General features: G+C 44.3%; 1 protein-coding gene and 1 long non-coding RNA gene across 2 annotated transcripts in view; one reads left to right on the forward strand and one right to left on the reverse strand.

Annotated features, from left to right (window-relative positions):
- The window catches only part of LOC138972444 (uncharacterized), a 14861-nt gene extending 1725 nt beyond the window's left edge, over positions 1-13136 (reverse strand). Inside the window, exons 1-6 of the mRNA XM_070345094.1 lie at positions 13013-13136; positions 11627-12052; positions 9700-9801; positions 8274-8375; positions 3743-3838; positions 2073-2180 (exon numbers count right to left, since the gene is read on the reverse strand). Coding sequence (XP_070201195.1) covers positions 2073-2180; positions 3743-3838; positions 8274-8375; positions 9700-9801; positions 11627-12052; positions 13013-13049 — 871 coding nt within the window. The 5' untranslated portion in view covers positions 13050-13136. The remainder of the gene's footprint in view (positions 1-2072; positions 2181-3742; positions 3839-8273; positions 8376-9699; positions 9802-11626; positions 12053-13012) is intronic.
- Positions 13137-13617: 481 nt separating this feature from the next.
- On the forward strand, positions 13618-15790 carry LOC138972445 (uncharacterized). The gene is made up of 4 exons (XR_011457615.1): positions 13618-13785; positions 14117-14191; positions 14750-14830; positions 15267-15790. It is a non-coding gene; the product is annotated as an uncharacterized lncRNA (long non-coding RNA).
- The last annotated feature ends 1260 nt before the right edge of the window (positions 15791-17050 follow it).

Raw genomic sequence — 17050 nt, forward strand, 5'->3', positions numbered from 1 at the left:
GTGCACAGTTTCAGAGGTCTAGCTATAAAAACTTCCAAGATAACCTCTACGTTAAGTTTTTTGTCTGCGGACGGCCGTCCATACGTGCGGACACATATGAATTCTAATACTCACCAATTACTCGGGTGAGTAAAAAATGGGTTGTTCTGCGTTTTTAAACTCTTACACATAAGACGGTGCCCTGTCACAACAACAAAAATGATACAAAATGCAGTCGAACTTGCCCTGGAGACCACCTAGCTGCTAATAAAGACCACCACAAAAATCCCCGACAGTTGTTACTATATAGTTTACCTTTCCCAAAAGACCACGTGTCTAACGAGACCAAAGACCACTGAATATCAGTCCCAAGTCACGGCTTCAACCTGTTATGGAAGACCAACCGACGTCTTTTTTTTTAAACTCTGGTAACTGGCACGAATCACAAGCCTCTTCTGCACAAATACACTTTACATTACATCCCAGACCCAACGTATCCGCCGCTCCCGGTGACGTCACTTTTTTGACAAACCTGCTAACCACTCTTTTTGCAGATCCGCTGACACGTGCAGGTGAGCATGAGGTCAAGCAATGTTATTGTCTCACCTGCTGTTCTCATTAGGACTTTGACAGCCCCCCCCCCTCCCCTCCACCCCAACCTCGTCTTCCCAAAGAAATCATCATCGCAACACCTTTCTAAATAGCATATTAACTCCACCTGTCCGAAAATAGGCCAATTGGTCATAAGAAGACATAGCCTACACATGTACTAGTCAGTCAGTTAACACCTGTCTCTTCAGTAACACGTGAACCCCCGGCAATGTGGACCGCTACCTGCAATCACTATCCCGTGACGAAAGACTGCTGGCTTCTCTTTGAATGCGATACAGGGCAGAATATACCTGCGCAGTTTCAGCGGCACAGACGACGCACTGCACATTATTGATGCTGCGATAGGGATTCTGACGAGCACTTAGCCTGTTTTCCTTTCACGCAACGTGTAGCGGGCTGGGATAATCTGCAGTGCGTCGTCTGTCCTGAAGTTACATAGGTGAGCGCCAGGCCTAAAAGATCAGTCGCTGCTTCCTGCCTCCTGCTTGACTGAATAAGAAAGCAGTGGAGCAACAATTGTGACTAAGTTGGCGGTAGACGACAGAGGCGGTGAAGCTAAGGGGCTCCGCTCACATATGTAACTTCAGCAGGATCGACGCCGCACTGCAGATTATCCCAGCCCGCTACACGTTGCATGAAAGGAAAACAGGCCAAGTAGTCGTCATAATCCCTATCGCGGCATCAATAATAGGCAGTGCATCGTCTGTGCCGCTGAAACTGCGCAGGTATATTCTGCCCATAACTTATTCCATTGTAAAAAAAAAAAAACAAGAAGAGCAAACGCTCGATCGAGTCACTTTCGCAGTTCTGAATAGTATATGAGGCATCAGATGGACAGGAAGAAATTGCTATTCACAACACAATGAGTCACGTTCACATAAAATTTGAGCCCGGTCACTTTTATAGTTTCCGAGAAAAGCCCAACGTTAAGTTGTGTGTTGCCGAACAGAAAAGGCTAGTTATCTCCCTTGTTTTTCTGATAACGTTCGTAAAAGGCTACAGATGTAAATACTTTGATGTAAAGAATAATCCTACAAAGTTTCAATCACATCCGATGAACTTTGTCAAAGATATACAATGTCTAATTTTTCCTTTGACGCTGACCTGTGACCTTGAAAAAGGTCAAAGGTCAACGAAACCATCGTTAAAGTGTAGAGGTCATTGGAGGTCACGACTAAACAAAATATGAGCCCGATCGCTTTGATAGTTTCCGAGAAAAGTCCAACGTTAAGGTGGTGTCTACGGACGGCCGGCCGGCCGGACAGACTAACACTGACCGATTACATAGAGTCACTTTTTCTCAAGTGACTCAAAAAGTGTTTCTGTGCAGTGGGGAGGTTTGCGAGTGTGTGTGTTTGCGTGTGGCATACCTGTATATACAATCCTACCTACCCGTTGCAGAGCGCAAACCATACAACTGTGGCTGACACCCATAACTCTGAGTGAGACTTTTAGAAATAAGTAAGTATCGCTAGACGTACGTGGAATTAGTGTGCAGTTGCCTTCCTCCCTTCCACACACTCTCCCCTCGCAGTCAGAGGGACACGTCAAGTTGCACCAAGCTCCGTATTTACCTCCTGACTTGCAGTCTGGGGCAGGGAAATACAGGAATTAAGTACAGGGCAGAGATAACGGATACAGATAAAACAGATACGGTCGAAAATGGAGTAGATAAAGACAAAGGGGAAACAAAACCAATCATAGAGGAAACAGATAAAGAGAGGAAACAGACACAGAGAGGAAACAGACACAGAGAGGAAACAGACACAGATAGGAAACAGACACAGAGAGGAAACAGACACAGAGAGGAAACAGACACAGAGAGGAAACAGATAAAGAGAGGAAACAGACACAGAGAGGAAACAGACACAGAGAGGAAACAGACACAGAGAGGAAACAGACACAGAGAGGAAACAGACACAGAGAGGAAACAGACACAGAGAGGAAACAGACACAGAGAGGAAACAGACACAGATAGGAAGCAGACACAGAGAGGAAACAGACACAGAGAGGAAACAGACGCAGAGAGGAAACAGACACAGAGAGGAAACAGACACAGAGAGGAAACAGACACAGATAGGAAACAGACACAGAGAGGAAACAGACACAGAGAGGAAACAGACACAGATAGGAAACAGACACAGATAGGAAACAGACACAGAGAGGAAACAGACACAGAGAGGAAACAGACACAGAGAGGAAACAGACACAGAGAGGAAACAGACACAGATAGGAAACAGACACAGAGAGGAAACAGACACAGATAGGAAACAGACACAGATAGGAAACAGACACAGATAGGAAACAGACACAGAGAGGAAACAGACACAGATAGGAAACAGACACAGATAGGAAACAGACAAAGAGAGGAAACAGACACAGAGAGGAAACAGACACAGAGAGGAAACAGACAAAGAGAGGAAACAGATAAAGAGAGGAAACAGACACAGAGAGGAAACAGACACAGAGAGGAAACAGACAAAGAGAGGAAACAGACAAAGAGAGGAAACAGACACAGAGAGGAAACAGACACAGAGAGGAAACAGACACAGAGAGGAAACAGACACAGAGAGGAAACAGACACAGAGAGGAAACAGACACAGAGAGGAAACAGATAAAGGTAGAAAGGAAACATAAAAGATTAGAGGCAACAAACATAGACCGGTGGAGGGAAGGGGGGGGGGGGGCAGACACACAGGAAAACAATCACAGAAAGGGAGGGCATATAGATGCATGTGGAGACGAAACAGGCAGAAGCAGAGAGAGAAAATTGACACAGACAGAGAGGAAACAGACACATATAGAGAGGAAACAGACAGAAGTAGAGAGAAACTAGACACAGACAGAGAGGAAACAGACACAGCTTGAGAGGAAACAGACACAGGCACAGACGAAACAGACAGAAGCAGAGAGAAAATAGACACAGACAGAGAGGAAACAGGCAGAAATAGAGTGAAAACAGACACAGACAGAGAGGAAACAGGCAGAAATAGAGTGAAAACAGACACAGGCAGAGTAAAGACAACAGAGGCACATGAGTAAAAAGGCTCGCAAAGAAACCAAAAGAGGCCAATGAGGTTAACAGGTTAGTACAAGGTAAACCGAGAAGTAAATACTTCTGCATGAATAACAATTGTGAGTGTAAACTTACTTATACAGTTGCCTTCCTGCCTTCCACACAGCCCCCCCATGCAGTTAGGGTGACACGTCAAGTTGCACAGGGTCCCGTATTTCCCTGGCAGGCAGTCTGGGGCGGGACACGGCAATGAATTAGACACAGTAAGATTTGAACCAGGTGTGGAAAGGCAACAAACAGATACACACAGAGGGGGGCAAAGCCGGGCAAGGAGGCAAGACGAACAGAGAAAAAGACAACAAACAGATACACACACAGAGGGGAACAAAGCCGGGCAAGGAGGCAAGACGCACAGAGAAAAATACAACAGATACACACAGAGGGGGGCAAAGCCGGGCAAGGAGGCAAGACGAACAGAGAGAAAGACAAGCAAACAGATACACACAGAGGGGGGAACAAAGCCGGGCAAGGAGGCAAGACGAACAGAGAAAAAGACAGCAAACAGATACACACAGAGGGGGGCAAAGCCGGGCAAGGAGGCAAGACGCACAGAGAAAAATACAACAGATACACACACAGAGGGGAACAAAGCCGGGCAAGGAGGCAAGACGCACAGAGAAAAATACAACAGATACACACAGAGGGGGGCAAAGCCGGGCAAGGAGGCAAGACGCACAGAGAAAAATACAACAGATACACACAGAGGGGGACAAAGCCGGGCAAGGAGGCAAGACGCACAGAGAAAAAGACAACAAACAGATACACACACAGAGGGGGGAACAAAGCCGGGCAAGGAGGCAAGACGCACAGAGAGAAAGACAACAAACAGATACACACAGAGGGGAACAAAGCCGGGCAAGGAGGCAAGACGAACAGAGAAAAAGACAACAAACAGATACACACAGAGGGGGGCAAAGCCGGGCAAGGAGGCAAGACGAACAGAGAGAAAGACAACAAACAGATACACACAGAGGGGGACAAAGCCGGGCAAGGAGGCAAGACGCACAGAGAAAAAGACAACAAACAGATACACACAGAGGGGGGAACAAAGCCGGGCAAGGAGGCAAGACGAACAGAGAGGAAGACAACGAACAGCTACAAACAGATGGGGACAAGGTCGGGCTAGGAGGCAAGACGAACAGAGAAAAAGACAACAAACAGATACACACAGAGGGGGGAACAAAGCCGGGCAAGGAGGCAAGACGAACAGAGAGGAAGACAACAAGTTCAAGTTCAAGTTCAAGTTTATTAGTCCATAACCCATGGGGGCATTTTGAACAATAAATACAATCAATACAATCATGATATATGCTAATATAATAAATAAAGTAAAAAAATAAAAAATAAAAAAAATTATGAAAAACTGTTACAAATTCTATTAATAAAGTCCAAAATATTCTTTAGCAATTTCTTTTTCTTAGTAGCAAACAACTTTTTAAATTTAAGTGCATGAATAACAATTGTGAGGAGGCAAGACGCACAGAGAGAAAGACAAGCAAACAGATACACACAGAAGGGGGAACAAAGCCGGGCTAGGAGGCAACACGCACAGAGAGGAAGACAGCAAACAGATACACACAGAGGGGGGGACAAAGCCGGGCTAGGAGGCAAGACGTACAGAGAGGAAGACCCTAGACTTTTTTTTTTGGCATTTGGGAAAAAAAGAAAAAAAAGTCTTTGTTTTTTTTGGCAAATTAACTTAAGAATATGGTTTTTTTGGGAAAAAAAGGTCTCTGTTTTTTGGCAAAATAACTTAAAAATATGTTTTTTGGGAGAAAAAAAAGGGAAAAAAATCCCGACCTACCGACCCTATTTTGTTTGCCTATGTTACCGTAAACGGACTATTTTGTTTTGTTGGCCTTACTAGAAGCAGACATACAGGAAACAGACACAGGTAGACAGGAAACATACACAGGTAGAGAGGAAACAGACACAGGCAGAGAGGAAACAGACACAGGCAGAGAGGAAACAGACACAGGCAGAGAGGAAACAGACACAGGCAGAGAGGAAACAGACACAGTTAGAAAGGAAACAGACACAGACAGAGAGGAACCAGACACAGCCAGAGAGGAAACAGACACAGACAGAGAGGAAACAGACACAGGCAGAGAGGAAACAGACACAGACAGAGAGGAAACAGACACAGGCAGAGAGGAAACAGACACAGGCAGAGAGGAAACAGACACAGGCAGAGAGAAAACAGACACAGGCAGAGAGGAAACTGACACAGGTAGAGAGGAAACAGACACATGCAGAGAGAAAACAGACACAGGCAGAGAGGAAACAGACACAGGCAGAGAGGAAACAAACACAGGCAGAGAGGAAACAGACACAGGCAGAAAGGAAACAGACACAGGCAGAGAGAAACAAACACAGGCAGAGAGGAAACAGACACAGGTAGACAGGAATCAGACACAGGTAGAGAGGAAACAGACACAGGTAGAGAGAAAACAAACACAGGAAGAGAAGAAACTGACACAGGCAGAGAGGAAACAAACACAAGCAGAGAGGAAACAGACACAGGCAGAGAGGAAACAGACACAGACAGAGAGGAAACAAACACAGGCAGAGAGGAAACAGACACAGGCAGAGAGAAAACAAACACAGGCAGAGAGGAAACAGACACAGGCAGAGAGAAAACAAACACAGACAGAGAGGAAACATACACAGGCAGAGAGGAAACAAAAACAGACAGAGAGGAAACAGACACAGACAGAGAGGAAACAGACACAAGTAGAGAGAAAACAAACACAGGCAGAGAGGAAACAGACACAGGCAGAGAGGAAACAAACACAGGCAGAGAGGAAACAGACACAGGCAGAGAGGAAACAGACACAGGCAGAGAGAAAACAAACACAGGCAGAGAGGAAACAGACACAGGCAGAGAGAAAACAAACACAGGCAGAGAGGAAACAAACACATTCAGAGAGAAAACAGACACAGGTAGATAGTAAACAGACACAGGCAGAGAGGAAACAGACACAGGCAGAGAGGAAACAGACACAGGCAGAGAGGAAACAGACACAGGCAGAGAGGAAACAGACACAGGCAGAGAGGAAACAGACACAGGCAGAGAGGAAAGAAACACAAGCAGAGAGGAAACAGACACAGGCAGAGAGGAAACAGACACAGGAAGATAGGAAACAGACACAGGCAGAGAGGAAACTGACACAGACAGAGAGAACACTGACACAGGCAGAGAGAAAACTAACACAGGCAGAGAGGAAACTGACACAGGCAGAGAGGAAACAGACACAGACAGAGATGAAACAGACACAGGCAGAGAGGAAACTGACACAGACAGAGAGGAAACAGACACAGACAGAGAGAAAACTAACACAGGCAGAGAGGAAACTGACACAGACAGAGAGAAAACTGACACAGGCAGAGAGGAAACTGACACAGGCAGAGAGAAAACAGACACAGGCAGAGAGGAAACAGACACAGGTAGAGAGGAAACTGACACAGACAGAGAGAACACTGACACAGGCAGAGAGAAAACTAACACAGGCAGAGAGGAAACAGACACAGGCAGAGAGAAAACAAACACAGGCAGAGAGGAAACAGACACAGGCAGAGAGGAAACTGACACAGACAGAGAGGAAACAGACACAGGCAGAGAGAAAACTAACACAGGCAGAGAGGAAACTGACACAGACAGAGAGAAAACTGACACAGGCAGAGAGGAAACTGACACAGGCAGAGAGAAAACAGACACAGGCAGAGAGGAAACAGACACAGGCAGAGAGAAAACAAACACAGGCACTGAGGCAGAGAGGAAAAAGACACAGGCAAAGAGGAAAACTGACACAGGCAGAGAGGAAACAGACACAGGCAGAGAGAAAACAGACACATGCAAAGAGGAAACAGACACAGGCAGAGAGAAAACAGACACAGGCAGGGAGAAAATTGACACAGGCAGAGAGAAAACTGACACAGGCAGAGAGGAAACAGACACAGGCAGAGAGAAAACAGACACAGGCAGAGAGAAAACTGACACAGGCAGAGAGAAAACTGACACAGGCAGAGAGAAAACTGACACAGGCAGAGAGAAAACTGACACAGGCAGAGAGGAAACAGACACAGCCAGAGAGAAAACTGACACAGGCAGAGAGAAAACTGACACAGACAGAGATGAAACAGACACAGGCAGAGATGAAACAGACACAGGCAGATAGGAAACAAAAACAGACAGAGAGGAAACAGACACAGTTAGAAAGGAAACAGATACATGCAGAGAGGAAATAAATACAGGCAGAGATGAAACCGATACAGGCAGAGAGGGATTAAATACAGGCAGAGAGAAAACAGACAAACACAGTCCGAAAGGAAACAGATACATGCAGACGAAACAGAGAGAATGCAGAGAGGAAACAAATACAGGCAGAAAGGAAACAGATACAGGCAAAGGGGGATTAGATACAGGCAGAGAGAAAACAGACACAGGCAGAGAGAAACAGATACAGGCAAAGAGGAAACAGACACAGTCAAAGTAAAGACAATAGGCTCGCGAAGAAACCGAAACAGGCCAATGAGGTAAACAGGTACAATGTAAACAAAGAAGCAAACACTTGCGCATGATTAACATTTGTGAGTGAGAACTTACTGATGCAGTTACCGTCTTCCCTTCCACACACTCCCCCATTGCAGTCAGGTTTACACGTCAAGTTGCACATGGTCCCGTATTCACCTGGCAGGCAGTTTGGGACTGGGCACGTCAATCAAACAAACACAAGTCAGAGAAAAAACAGGTAGAGGAAAACAACGAATGAACAGAGGAGAGTAAAACCGGGCAAGGAGACAACTCGCACAGACAGAGGTAACCGGACACGTGCAGATAGGAAACAGACAGAGGAAACCGACAGAGGAAACCGACAGAGGAAACAGACAGAGAAGACAGACAGAGGAAACAGACAGAGGAACAAGAAACAGACAGAGGAAACAGACAGAGGAAACAGACAGAGAAGACAGACAGAGGAAACAGACAGAGGAACAAGAAACAGACAGAGGAAACAGACAGAGGAAACAGACAGAGAAGACAGACAGAGGAACAAGAAACAGACAGAGGAAACAGACAGAGGAACAAGAAACAGACAGAGGAAACAGACAGAGGAACAAGAAACAGACAGAGGAAACAGACAGAGGAAACAGACAGAGAAGACAGACAGAGGAAACAGACAGAGGAACAAGAAACAGACAGAGGAAACAGACAGAGGAACAAGAAACAGACAGAGGAAACAGACAGAGGAACAAGAAACAGACAGAGGAAACAGACAGAGGAAACAGACAGAGAAGACAGACAGAGGAAACAGACAGAGGAACAAGAAACAGACAGAGGAAACAGACAGAGGAAACAGACAGAGAAGACAGACAGAGGAAACAGACAGAGGAACAAGAAACAGACAGAGGAAACAGACAGAGGAACAAGAAACAGACAGAGGAAACAGACAGAGGAACAAGAAACAGACAGAGGAAACAGACAGAGGAAACAGACAGAGGAAACAGACAGAGGAAACAGACAGAGGAAACAGACAGAGGAAACAGACAGAGAAGACAGACAGAGGAAACAGGCAGAGGAACAGGCAACAGACAGAGGAAACAGACACTGGAAACAGACACAGGAAACAGACACAGGAAACAGACAGGAAACATGAACAGACAGAGAGGAATCAAATACCGACAGAGAGGAAACACGTACAGTTCGAAGAAACAGATACATGCAGAGAAGAAACACAAACAGGCGGAAAAAAAACCCAGATACATGCAGAGAGGAAACAGACACATGCAGAGAGAAAACAAACACAGATAGAGAGGAAACAGACACAGATAGAGAGGAAACAGACACAGATAGAGAGGAAACAGACACAGATAGAGAGGAAACAGACAATGGCAGAGTAAAGACAATAGCGGCGCATGAGTAGAAAGGCTCACGAAGAAACCGAAATTGTGCAATGAGGTAAACAGGTACAAGGTAAACAAAGAAGTAAACACTTGCGCATGATTAACATTTGTGAGTCACAGTGTGAACTTACTTGTGCAGTTGCCGTCTGCCCTTCCACACACTCCCCCCACGCAGTTAGGGTGACACGTCAAGTTGCACTTAGCCCCCGTTATACCTGGCGCGCAGTCTGGGGCTGCACACGTCAATCAAACAGATAAACTGAGCAACAGACACATGGAGATATGACACAAAGGGAGAGATAGGAACATGCACAAGCAGAGAAGCAACAGGTATAGTCAAAAAGACAATTGACACAGACAAAGAGAAGCAACAGGTATAGTCAAAAAGACAATTGACACAGACAAAGAGAAGCAACAGGTATAGTCAAAAAGACAATTGACACAGACAAAGAGAAGCAACAGGTATAGTCAAAAAGACACTTGACACAGACAAAGAGAAGCAACAGGTATAGTCAAAAAGACAATTGACACAGACAAAGAGAAGCAACAGGTATAGTCAACAAGACACTTGACACAGACAAAGAGAAGCAACAGGTATAGTCAAAAAGACACTTGACACAGACAAGCAGAGAAGCAACAGGTATAGTCAAACAGACAATTGACACAGACAAAGAGAAGCAACAGGTATAGTCAAAAAGACACTTGACACAGACAAAGAGAAGCAACAGGTATAGTCAAAAAGACACTTGACACAGACAAAGAACAGATAAGACACAAGCAAAACGGGAACAGTAATGAAGAAATTGCTAGACAGGAAACGCACACAGACAGAGAGGAACATATACAGCTAGACAGGAAACAGATATAGACAGTGAGGAACAGACACAGCTAGTCAGGAAACAAATACAGACAGAGAGGAACAGATACAGCTAGACAGGAAACAGATATAGACAGAGAGGAACAGACACAGCTAGACAGGAAACAGATATAGACAGAGAGGAACAGACACAGCTAGACAGGAAACATACATAGACAGAGAGGAACACATACAGCTAGACAGGAAACAGATATAGACAGTGAGGAACAGACACAGCTAGACAGGAAACAGACATAGACAGAGAGGAACAGACACAGCTAGACAACAAACAGATATAGACAGAGAGGAACAGATACATCTAGACAGGAAACATATAGACAGAGAGGAACGTACATATACAGCTAGACAGGAAACAGATATATAGACAGAGAGGAACAGACACAGCTAGACAGGAAACATATATAGACAGAGAGGAACAGATACAGCTAGACAGGAAACAGATATAGACAGAGAGGAACAGACACAGCTAGTCAGGAAACAGATATAGACAGAGAGGAACGTACAGATACAGCTAGACAGGAAACATATATAGACAGAGAGGAACAGATACAGCTAGGCAGGAAACAGATATAGACAGAGAGGAACAGATACAGCTAGGCAGGAAACAGATATAGACAGAGAGGAACAGATACAGCTAGACAGGAAACAGATATAGACAGAGAGGAACAGATACAGCTAGACAGGAAACAAATATAGACAGAGAGGAACAGATACAGCTAGACAGGAAACAGATATAGACAGAGAGGAACAGATACAGCTAGACAGGAAACAGATATAGACAGAGAGGAACAGATACAGCTAGACAGGAAACAAATATAGACAGAGAGGAACAGATACAGCTAGACAGGAAACAAATATAGACAGAGAGGAACAGATACAGCTAGACAGGAAACAGATATAGACAGAGAGGAACAGATACAGCTAGGCAGGAAACAGATATAGACAGAGAGGAACAAATACAGCTAGACAGGAAACAAATATAGACAGAGAGGAACAGATACAGCTAGACAGGAAACAGATATAGACAGAGAGGAACAGATACAGCTAGACAGGAAACAGATATAGACAGAGAGGAACAGATACAGCAAGGCAGGGAACAGATATAGACAGAGAGGAACGTACATATATACAGCCTGACAAGAAACAGATACAGACACGGACACAAGTTATAAAACTCTTACAGTACTGGATGGGAATTCCAGATTGTGTTGTGTTGAGACATGATGAGCCGATTCCACAGCCGCAATTCAGGTCGCACTTGAAATCGGAACCTCTTAAGGCAGGCTCGTGGGATAGCAGCTTGAGTTCCAGCGTGACGACTTCGGGATTTCCGTCGTTGACTTTCCCGCAACTAAGAAAGCTAGAATCTTTAATGGTGGACTGAACCAACCCCAAGTAATAATCGCTGAACTCACAAAATACTCGTGGCGGTCCTAAACCCCCCGAGAAAACAAGCTCGACGTATCTAACAGTGGACGTACACCTGCTGGACCCCACTCCACTGACCGCCTTGGTGTTGATGGCGCAAGTACACCGGCTGACGGAGTTCTCCACAAACGGCTCGCACGTCTGGTTGACATCCACGCCTTGTGTTGCTACTGGTAGAGCTGAAACCAAGAGCAGGGCTTGGCTGTAGCTATGACATCAAGAGCAGGTGGGTTGTAGCTATGTAACCAAGAGCAGAGATGGGTTGATCTATGAAATCAAGAGCAGGGCTTGCCTGTATCTATGACACCAAGAGCAGGTGGGTTGTAGCTATGACGCCAAGTGCTGGGGTGGGCTGTAGCTATGAAACAAAGAGCAGGGGGTGTCATTGCTCTGTTAAACCGAGATCAGGGGTGTGTCATTGCTCTGTTCAACCAAGATCAGGGGTGTGTCATTGCTCCATTAAACCAAGAGCAGGGGTGTGTCATTTCTCCGTTTAAACAAGAGCAGGGGTGTGTCATTTCTCCGATGCTCCATTAAACAAAGAGCAGGGATGTGTCATTGCTACGTTAAACCAAGAGCAGGGGTGTGTCAATGTTCCATTAAACAAAGAGCAGGGGGTGTCATTGCTCCATCAACAAAAGAGCAGGGGGGTGTCATTGCTCCATTAAAAAAAAAAAGAGCAGGGGGGTGTCATTGCTCCGTAAAACCCAGAGCAGAAATGGGAGGGGGGGGGGGGGAGGGGGGACCACATGTCTAGACAGATGATATCCCCTTGTTTAGACTACTGTTACACAATCTGTCAAATGCATCTCAAACGGGAGGAAGGCTTATAAAATGTAGGAAAACGTACAGATGTTTTCAACAGTACAGACAAACTACGCTTTACAAGTTTTCGAGTTGGATAATACTATTTTTGGGTAACATATCATCTAGCCAGGTAATGGAGTGAAGAGAATGAATGACAGCGCAGGGAAGACGGATTTCAATGGAATCCATGATATAAGATCATGCGTGTAAAAATTGCCGCACACACATGGAGATGGTCGGCCAGAAAAGGGGGGAAGGGCATATTGGGATAGAGTAATTTCTGCAGTATCGACCACGACCATATCTTAGCACAATATGCAGAAAGTGCTTACCTGTTATGTACATGAAAAGTGTCGCCCACGCACGCATTATGAGATCTGTCACTGACAGCAGTGAGATTTTTCCTGATGAGAAGGAAGAACGATGTGCCGGTTTACAGAATCCATTCCTGGAGAGGAAAACTTTCGACGTCATTGTCTAGACGACTACGTCAGTGAGCTAATGACGCAAGTCTGTGCTTTGTTTAACACGTAGCAGCTCAGTGCGACTGAGACGAAAGGCTAAAAACAAAAAAGACAACGACGGCGATAACAACGGCGGCGACGAAGATGATGATAAAGATGATGATGAGGATGATGATGATGGTGATGATGATGATGGTGATGATGGTTTACGCACGCACACAAAATGTGTGTGTATGTATGTGCGTGTGTTTGTGCGTGCGTTAGAGAGTGTGTGCGTGTGTGTGTGAGTGAGTGCGAGCTGTGTGTTTGGTGTGTGGAGGGTATGCATGCAAGAATGACTGGATTACGTGTTGGGTATGTGAATGCAAATGTAAGTTTTCTCTCTGTGGGATTCACGACTTGCAGCATTTTGGACCCTGCAGTCTGATCTACATTTGCACCGTACCTCACTGACAAATATGTCAAAGCATAGATATCCCTTGACAGGATCGCCAACTCCGCGCGTGCGCCAACGCTGGCCCTGTTTCGAACTCCCGTCTGCGGCTGCGAGAGGTTTTGACAGTATCTTTACTTCCGGTGCAGTCTTTCAACACATGGAGAAGAAGGAGAATTTCGAAGGGGAGGTGGAGTTTGTGGCTCAGGTAAGTGAAAAGCAAACAAAGCAATACAAAAAGATCATTGCGGATGATTGAAATGAGTCATGTGAATCAACAATAACGATTGATTGTGGACGGCAAGTCATGATTTTTGTTTTTAACACTTGAAACGCAAGAGCATCTGACCCACTGGTAAAACCGAAGCTGTGCACGCAAGCTGATCAGCAGATCTTTTTTCTGCAGAATTCTCGCTCACATCGGCCACTATTTTAGCTCAGCGAACCGACAAATTTGCAACAGAACAATTTCTGAATGTTAGAAATTCGGCTGTAGATTTATATATACCCTTTCTATTCCATGGTTATTGTTTTTTCAGGGGGAAAGTACCGACATCTCAATCGCTGAAAAGATGACAGCATCACCACAAAAGAAACTGCAAGAATTGCCAAAAGTAAGTAAAAATATGTGACCCTCCACCACGGAATGAGTCGCATGTCACCTTTGCATGATTTTCATATTTTTACATTTTCCTAAAGAGTTTTTTATGCTCTATCCAGTGGTGAAAACCGTTTTAGAAAAGAGCGAAAACTGTTTGAGTTATAAGCCTGTGACTAAGGTGACCCTCACGCTGTTACCATACACTATCCGGACTTATATCAAGCCTAGCGCAGAACCGCGCGAGGTGACATGCGACTCATTTCGTGGTGGAGGGTCACATATTGACAGATCTATGTAAAAGACTATATGAAAATTTAGAAGTGGAACAACAGATATTTAAGAAATAACCGATAAGTGATATATAACTGAACCATTGATTGATTTGAATGTACATCATGCATGGAAGTTAAAAATGGTGCAGGAACTGAAGTCAGATCAACACATCAAAAAGATCAGTGCAATATATTTGTTTTCTCTCCCCTCTAGCATAATTCTGTTTTGATATATATGCTTGATGTCTTCTGTTGTTTTTAAATTCATTGTCACTTCTAAATTGCATGCTTTATTGCAGAACGCTTGTGCATCTATCAAGAATGACAACTGCCTTTCACCGGAGCTCAGAGGGCTTGTCGACCAATTCAGTAATTGAAAAGTAAGTTTTTGAGTAAGGCGGTATAAACAAAAATCAGCTTGCAAAGTCCCAGTACCTGAAAGATCACTTTCCATCATAGTTTTCGAGCAAAAATACTGCTTCGTTGCACAGAGAGGCTACTGTTTACAAATGTTTTAGGTACATGCCTGCCACTACAATATTTCATGTGTTTTTTAGGATCATTAATAGCACATGTCATAGTTGTAAGACATGATAAGGATTCATGAAAGTGGTTTGTCAACACGTTCTATAACGACAAATGGAATACAACATTTAATATGTTCACATCCATTCATGTAAAGTGTAGTTTTGGGTTGTTGTCGTGTGTTGTTGGTTTTGATTGTGTAAACCCCAATCTTCAGTTTCACTCTTGGGGTTGATTTCTGCTATATTTGTATGTTGTTTTAATTATAATATTTTATTTTCTGTGTTTTAGGTGCAGATCTGGAAGAGAAACTTCTGCTTCTTCATGACTGCCTAGTTCCCTGAGGCAAGGTTGGGAATGCTGCCAAGGAGAAGGCGTGGGCCAGGTAGTACTCTGCTTTTTCAACCCAGCATTCAGGCATTACTGAGTTGACAGTATCCCCTGCAGCTTCAGCCTGGATTGCCTTGAACATGTTTATACTGTTGGTGTCTTAAAGGCCTATGAAGAAAAACTAGGGAACCAGTAAGTGCATTAGAAATCAAAGAGGATGAAGAGGACAATGCAAAGTATGTTGGAGGATGTGTTGCCCAAAAGCTAAAACAGAGAGTTTGGTGTCTCCAAAAGAGTGCGTACAGAGATGAGAAATTGCAGTGTTTGGAAGCCCTGACTTGCGCACCTGAATCCTACAGTGAAGAGAGTGAAACCACCCCTGACATGACAAGCATGCTGAACAAGGGCAAACTGACCTTTGTCAAGCCCAATGTATTGCAGGTGTGTCTGTCCATGCAACACAAAGAAGAAATCTAATGAGGCAAAGCGTTGATGATATCAAATAACCAAAGGGAAGTAATTGCTCTTTATTCATACGACATGACTGTGTAATAGAGTAAGCGAGAGTTGTACAAAACCTTTTCTCCTGGCACCTGAGAGAATAACAAGCATTGAAATATACAAGCGACTTTCATCCTCTCGTGCCAGGAGAAAAGGTTCCGTACAACTCTCGCTTAATCTATTACACATGGCGTATGCATAAAGAGCGATTACTTCCCTTTGGTGATTTGATGTCCATGGGACATATTTTCTGGGAAACCTGTGCATCAACACACAGGCAAAAGCAGATGACTTTATTGAACCATGCAGGAACAGTGATGCTGTTCCGGTGTGTTTTTATAACACTTTGTATTCATTTGATCTTTCACAAGCTGTTCAAGAAGACACTTTGCAAAATGTTCTGGTTTTTTTTTAAATAAGACTCCACCACAAACTGAAGACAATGATGGACAAAATGAAATGTACATGGAAAGAAAAGACTGAGGAACAAGCTGAAAACATACAATGTTGAGAACAATCAGGAAGGATCTCTGTAGTGTGTTATGTATGATCTTTCTTCATGCAGTACAAACTATCCTATCTGATCAAGTGCATGTACATTGAATTTGAACTTCTTGATTGTTGTCTTAGGTGTCGATTTTTGGTGTTAAAATCTGCTGTCGTTAAAATGTACTTTTCTTCCTATTCGGTTCAGTATTGTATCACATGGCTTGTTCAGTGCCTGTTCTGTATTTTCATGAGTCCATGTAAATTTAAGTCTGCAACATGAAGAATTGAAACATATTCATTTTGCTATGGTTCAAATCTAATTCCTTTGTGTACTTGTTCAAGATATAATTTTGACAGCGAGATATTTTGCAAACAGTTTTCATTTCAAAATCAATTGCCAGCCACTTGATAAAATGTCTTGCATCTGTTCTGCGCGAACTTAGAATCCGGTTTCATTCTAGAATGGACCGGGTCCAGGTTGGAATTCTAACCCTGCGCAAGTACAGGGGTGCCATTCTAGAATGAAACCATGCGTGAAGCATCGCGAGAGTGAATAAAGGGGGCCGTAATGTTTGTAGGTAAGACAGAGTTGTCTTCCCTTGAATTATCTCCACCTGCACCTTCCCTTTGATAAAATGGGGCTGATTTGTCTACCCCTGAAAAAATCCTTTGGCGATCTTGCGATGCCATGTCAAGAAAATTGACACTCCTGAGTACGCAATAAACAAAGGCAGACCATAGCAAGGGGGATTACC

This window comes from Littorina saxatilis, linkage group LG8 (genome assembly GCF_037325665.1).
Source record: "Littorina saxatilis isolate snail1 linkage group LG8, US_GU_Lsax_2.0, whole genome shotgun sequence".
Lineage (NCBI taxonomy): Eukaryota > Metazoa > Mollusca > Gastropoda > Littorinimorpha > Littorinidae > Littorina > Littorina saxatilis.